The sequence below is a fragment of the Gavialis gangeticus genome, unplaced genomic scaffold (genome assembly GCF_001723915.1).
Source record: "Gavialis gangeticus isolate Ggan-Ray unplaced genomic scaffold, GavGan_comp1, whole genome shotgun sequence".
NCBI classification, from domain to species: domain Eukaryota; kingdom Metazoa; phylum Chordata; order Crocodylia; family Gavialidae; genus Gavialis; species Gavialis gangeticus.
The window spans coordinates 12,563,792-12,570,568 of NW_017729033.1; the positions used below are offsets into that span (position 1 = coordinate 12,563,792).

At 40.1% G+C, this 6,777-nt stretch overlaps 1 protein-coding gene across 3 annotated transcripts in view; it reads left to right on the forward strand.

The window, feature by feature from the left end:
* EIF2AK3 (eukaryotic translation initiation factor 2 alpha kinase 3) overlaps positions 1 to 6,777 on the forward strand; it is a 61,373-nt gene that overhangs the window by 51,852 nt on the left and 2,744 nt on the right. For all 3 annotated transcript variants that reach the window (XM_019526340.1, XM_019526337.1, XM_019526338.1), the window contains exons 13-14: positions 3,044 to 3,211; positions 3,982 to 4,083. In XM_019526340.1, the coding sequence (XP_019381885.1) occupies positions 3,044 to 3,211; positions 3,982 to 4,083 (270 nt within the window). The remainder of the gene's footprint in view (positions 1 to 3,043; positions 3,212 to 3,981; positions 4,084 to 6,777) is intronic.

Here is a 6,777-nt window from a genome sequence, read left to right on the forward strand (position 1 = left end):
CCCCCCCCCCCCCTTTTTTTTTAATCATTAAGTTCCCAAGCAAAAACATCAAGATTTGAAAAACTTAGAATCAGAATTTTTTTTTAAATAAGTTTTTTTAAACTCAGATCTTGATCACAAAGTTTTGGTTCTTGAAGAAAATGATAAGAAACAATTTTCATAAACGTGATGGTACATTGCTGTGTGAATATAAAGAAGAGTTGTTAAAACAGCACATTGTCAATATGCTGTGGCTTGCTAGGGAGCTTTTATTGGGGTCAGTGTTCATGCTGGTTCAGCATACAGTGTAGAGCTTTGGGGTTGGAGCTCTGTTTTTTTAACTAGCAGCTCTGAGTTGGGATCGTGTTGGGACATCCTAAAAACTTTACACACTGGCAGCAGGATGAACAGGATGGTTTATTTTTCTTACTTGGTATAAACAACCTAAGGTTCTTAGCATTCCTTGAAAGAATAGCTTGCACAGTTCAAAAGAAGAAAACTAAACTGCAATGAAGAATTAAGAATTTTTACAGGGGAAATTACCCTTGGAAAAAGCAGTGAGTGAATTTATTTACTTTTGTGTGGCTCCCTGAAGTTCAGTGGAACAAATTTTCCCCTGACCCTGGGGTTTGTCCAAGTTGCTGGTCACAAAGTCTCAAATTTGTATTTCTAGTAGTAAGTAGAAATGATTAGAGGGGAGAAGAGGATGCCTGTACTGATTTACAGCTACCTGTAGCAGAAGCCAGTTTCTGGACAACTCCTACGGACTTCATAGTTGGTAGGGTCGGAAGGGACCCGAGCAGATCATCAAAGATCAGATTTCCAATCCATTTACAGACTTCATGTAAATGGATTGGAAATATCTGAAAACAGAAACTCAACAGAAGTGCACACACTAATATTTGAAAGATTTAGCAGTGTCTGTTTTTAAGAACGTGTCTTAAGCTAATGCTGCATTTCCAGAATTATTATAATCGATACGAGCATTTGAGAGTCACACGGGTGTGAGCTAGCCTGATGTCAAGGTGACAGAAATGGAAGCTATTCCCCCTGCTGGCCTGAGATGTCACATTTGGACTTTATTGGCAAGAAATTGGGCGCATGAACGTAGAAGCATGTCTGGTAGTTTTTAGAATAGGCTTAGGGTGAGGTGAATCTAGCTGTAATATCTTGAAGGCAGTGTGTGACAAGAAAGGAAACCAAAGGTCCTGTTGGATGGGGCATGTTGCGGCCTTGGGTTCTACTCCCAATGCTAGTTATACCAGGCCAGTTAAACCATCTTCCAGAGTTGCAGTTTGTTCCATTTGGTTACGTGGTAAAGCAGACTTCTGTGCCCTGGAAACATCCGTGTCTTGACCAAAGAATTTGATGGAACCATTTCTTTGGGCATCTGGCTGACCACTACATCCCTCCAACTTAATTTCTCTAGTCCACGGCCCAATTTTATTTTTCTCTTGAGCAGCCGTTCCTCATTTACTCAGTGACTTGCTGTCATTTGTCCATATTTGGTAGTTTAATGCATCTTTAACGGCTAGAAGCTATAGGGAACAGGAAAAAGATAATTTGTTCTTTGGATTTGAATGTTTATTTCCTCGTTCCCTTTTGTCATCTTCAAGAAATGAGCAAGATTTCATATTCCACTTTGTGCACGCTTGCAAGTGGAAGAAAACTTGCAACTATGCTATGTAAAACCCAAATGCAGGAATCTGTGCCCAGGTGGCTACTAATTGAAATAAGGATTTTGTAGAGGAAGAGAGTTCTTCCATGGGGATGAAGGCCATAAAATAACTTTATGGATAATCCAGGGATGTTCTGTGTTTTACTAGATATTAATTATCCTGCTGTAAAGAATATTTGAGGCTGATGTTCAGGGCATTCATTTAGGAAAATATTGTAGGAAAGGCCTTGAGGCCAAACACTAAATTTCATATTTGGGGTACAGTTGTTACAGACTTTACAAGGTGTCCACTGTATAGATATTTCTGCTGTGGTCATCACAGCACTGTCAGACTTTTTAATAGATAAAATGTTTAGTGTGACTTGTTTCTCCTCTCTTCCTCCCCTGTCTCACCCAGTGGGTGGCTGTTGTGAAAAAGCCAAGACTGGGGGTTGGCATGGGAGCTGAAGGAGGTTGGATTTGCAGTCATTCTTTATTCTGTGCAAAATCATTCCCAAACTTCAGATTTATTGAGAGCCCTTTTGGCTGGCTCCACAGTTTGCCCTTCTCAGTGGAAATGTCTCATGCCTTCCCAGCCTTGAACATCCTGATGCTTGGAAGGGAACATATTTCTGCACCTCTTCATACTAATCATATCACTTCTGTCTGGCTCGGTTCACAGGATTTGGTTCTGATTCTTGGGACTCCCTTTTTCCGCCTAAAATAACTCCTTTTTATCTGGAACGGGGTGAGAGGAACTCTATTGTGGATATAGTCAGAGTAGAGAGTTAAAAAAGTATTTTAAAAAATGCAGTTGTAGTATGTTATTTAGAAGTAACCTTCCTTTATTCAGATTCATGGTTTCATTGTTGGTAGGTCGGAAGGGACCTGAGCAGATCATCAAGTCCGACCCTCTGCCATGGGGGGTCTTTCAGCCAGAGTGCAGCCCTGTGTGTATATGCCAGAAATAATTGTAGTTATGGCTCAGTAGCTGTATGGTTTTCCTCTGCTCCCCTTTATAAAGCAACTACATTTCAATGCATTTCCTACCTTTCTTTTTTCATGTCCTTGTGACAAGGTATTTAGCAGAATTTGCAGATACACCATGAGCTTCAGGTAGTAAGAACTGTGTTTCCTGACAGTTCATAATGCAAAGGTAGAGTTGAGATGCTCCTGTTATTTACCATGTATATGTGGTCCATAAGCTGAATGCGTCTCTGCCTAGATAGCTGGGATTCTTTGTATGCCCTCCTAAGTAAATTGTTTTTTTGTTTTTTTTAATTTTCTACTCCAGTGTTGCCAGTGCCTTCTTCCTTAATCAGACTTCTTTCCTAAAGCTTATAAAGTGAAGAGGCTTTTGCTTCTTGTTCCTGAATATTATTTTATCTTGTCTGTTGGGTTTTTCAGCCTTCCAATATATTTTTCACAATGGACGACATAGTGAAGATTGGGGACTTTGGACTGGTAACTGCTATGGACCAAGATGAGGAGGAAGAATCTGTTCTTACACCAATGCCAGCCTATGCCAGGCACACAGGACAAGTGGGGACTAAACTTTACATGAGCCCAGAACAGGTGAGGCTTTTCTTAAACTTAACACATGGAAGTAACTAAGAAAAGTACTTGTAATTGGGTCTTCACTGTCTTCCTGGCCATGGATATGTAGAAATACAGTGTCTTCTGGGTGATCGCAGAGAATTCTTAGTAACAATAGATAATAGGTTGCCCATTGAATGTACGGTTGACTTTGTGATAGCTGCACTTATGTAATAGCGGCACCCCTGAATATTGCTTCAACATGTTGAAAAATAACTTCGTGTTGTAATGACCACATACATATTTCAGAAGAGACGGATTCAAAAAACATTTCTCTTAAAAAAGGAGTGTCAAACACAACCGGCCCTATGTACCAACTGACAAAGTAGGTTGTCGCATATAAAAGCTCATGTCTTTCTGAACTAGTAATTCTCTTAAGATGCCATGCTGTCCTGCCTTTAGCCTGTTCTTAGTTTGGAATATTTTAATTTGATCTGATAAGAATTAGTCACGTGCTTCAGATGGGGCCGTCAGTCAAATGAATTCTGATACAGCTATTTTCAGCACTCTTTAATTATTGTAAAAATTAGCTTTGTGAAAATAATGTACCTGAGTAGAGATGATTATTTTGATCATCTCTTAAAACAGGACAGGAATGTAAAACCTGAGTAGTATGATAGACTCCATCAGCCCTTCACAGAATTAATCATTTGGGTGTGTTTAACTGACTGGTGGTGTATGATTTTTTGTGTGTGTTGCTGAATTCTGTGAGCTATGTCATTAACATGAACTTGATTCTGGTTTTCCAGATTTATGGGAACACATATTCACACAAAGTGGATATCTTCTCTTTGGGACTGATTCTCTTTGAGCTGCTTTACCCCTTCAGCACTCAGATGGAAAGGATCAAGGTAGATATACTTGTAGAAAAGAAGCATTCTCAGTTTTTCTCTTTTTATTTAAAATGTGCTGTGTAAAAATGTCTTAACATGCATTTGTAAGAGTTACTCAGCAATAAAACAATGCAGCATTTGCTTTCAAGTATAATAAAGCATAGCTTTGGTGTCAGCCTTGAAGCAGAACACCATGTAGCAGTAGGCGTGAACTGCACACACGAACAAGTGGAACAGATTTTAGGCAGTCATTACTTAATGAGAGTTTTGATGTTGCTCACCTATGTAACCAGAAGATGAGGAACCAGAACTTAGTGGAGCCAAGACATTGGATTAGTTCTGAGTTCAAAATAGCCACTGTGGCTTTGTTGGAGTCTTGGATCTGTGCATGTGCATGCTACCTTTTCTTTTCCTCTTTCTCTTTTTCTTTCCCCAAACACCCAGTGACGTTCTGGTTACTTTTCTTTTTGTACAATCCCAGTCAAGTCAAAACTTCCATACCGCAAAGCATGCTTCCCTGCCTTTCTAGCAGTTGGTTGATTTTCATTGATTCTCTGTTTTCTTAACCATGAATTTAGGGAGTGGAACAGTTTCTGCTACCATCTGCTGGCTTGTAATTCTCACTGCACAATGTTCATTGGAACTGCTAGGAAGAGGCAGCTCTTAGAAAATCAAGTGTAGGTTCCTTCCTCCTCCGTGGGATTAGGTTCACAGAAGGAGCTGTGCACTATATGATTGATTTAAATTCTCTTACGAAGCAGACTATTTTGGCATAGTCTAAACTGCCTTTCACATATCTGTCTCTGAGCATGAACCTGACCTGAAGTATTCCTCCTGTACAGGCATTGCACATCTGTGAGTAACATGGCCCTTTTACTTGTAGATTTTTGTGGTAAATCTAAATGTCCAGAGGAAAAAAAAAATATTAACTTAGCTTGAGTCATTTGTGGCAGAATCCACTTTGACCTCATCTTTCCTTATACAAAATAGTAAAACATTAAACTTACAGGGTCACATACCCCGTAAAACACTTTCCTTTTGATTTTCTGGCCAGAATCCCATCCAGCAAGTAGAAGAGCGTTGTCCTTCTGCTTTCTGCTCTAGATCCAGAAACAAAACTGCACCAGCCAAAGTTCAGATCTGCTTCCACAACAGAAGAAAAGCTCTTCCTTTTTTTGTTTGTTTTCACCGTTATTTCTCAACATACATTTTCTTTACTCTATTTGGTGACCAGTAAGTTTTAGCTAATCGCTCAGGATGCCATTCTAGTATGTTCATATTGTATATATTCCCTCTCCCATTAGCTGTCTCCCAGCCACCAATTGTGCTGCTAATAAAAGCTGTTCAGATGACTGTCTGAGCAGTGAGTGCTTGCCTCCAAAGCCAAGAGTCCTCTGCGCAACCTGTAGGCCAGCTCTACTGTATCCCAATAAACTAGGGGCAACAGAAACAAGGGATTGAAACCTTCACAAGGCTCAGGAGGAGAGGGGGCTCCTCTGTCCTTTCCCCAAACAGTGCAGCAGAGCTCAGGTAGAAATGTGCCTGTGCCAGAACAAGTTATTTCCAAACTGGTCTAATTGGTCCCAGAGAGAGTAAGATTTTTTTTTGAAGGTGCTGTTCAGTGCCAGGATTTCTGTGGGTTTTGTCATGAAACTTGGTTTCCCTGCAGTGTCAGTAAGCTGGCCCTCGCCCACCAGCACGACCAATCATACGTTCAGCTTTCCTCAGTTCCTGTCCCATCACACTTGCCTGAATATACCCTTCTAATTTCTCAAATTCCACATTCACATCTTTGTAAAAGTAGGCCTGTTTTTGTAAGAAAGTCAAATGTAAAGCATAGTTCAGGTACAGAGGCTTGCCTCTTTACATAAAGCTTGTTGAAATGGATTACTATGGAAATTATTAAATCAAATGCATTTGGAGCAACAGTGGAATATAACTTGTAATTATATAGAGTGGGAGAAATACTACCAGTAGAGGGAGCCAAAGCAAATGAAATGAAGTAAGCCCAGACTATAATGGATGTGAGTTATGTTGTACACTTACATGTTTAGAATGAATAAACAAGTGACAGTTAAGTTCATTTGTCTGTGAGCGTTAAATAGATGTGAGCCTCCACCTCTAAAAAGTGTAGCTCATGAGCATCTTAGTTATAATACAGATAAGTCTGATGTCCTTAGCAGTACACTGTATATAATACTGCTCTGTTGACAGTATTAGGTTGGACCTTGGGGATGTGAATGGGTTTAACACAGTTCAAACTCTGAACTCTGTATCCTGGGTCTCTTAGTGCAGGCCATATACATCCTGGGAAGCAGGGACATGTACATCTACATGCACAGTAATCCTAACCAGTGATCAAAGTCTAATAAAAAACACTGATTTTTCTCTAGTTTATCAGCATCCAAAACGTGTACGGGATGGATTTGTTTGCATGGTACATTTTTGATGAGTTGCTATCCTAACTTTGAGCCTGGGCAGATGACATACTTACACTATTGTACTTTATATTAGTTCAGTACACATTGCTATCACAATAGGCAGCTATTACAGAGACTGGCCACTAGATGACAAGGAAGCAGGTAAAATATCCTGGTTGCTGTAAATCAGTGATTCTTAGCTGAGGTACTGCCAGATCCTTTGAAGTGTTAGGAGATACGCAGATACGTACAGGCTCAGATTTGTCTTTGCCAAGCCAATCCCCCCCCCCCC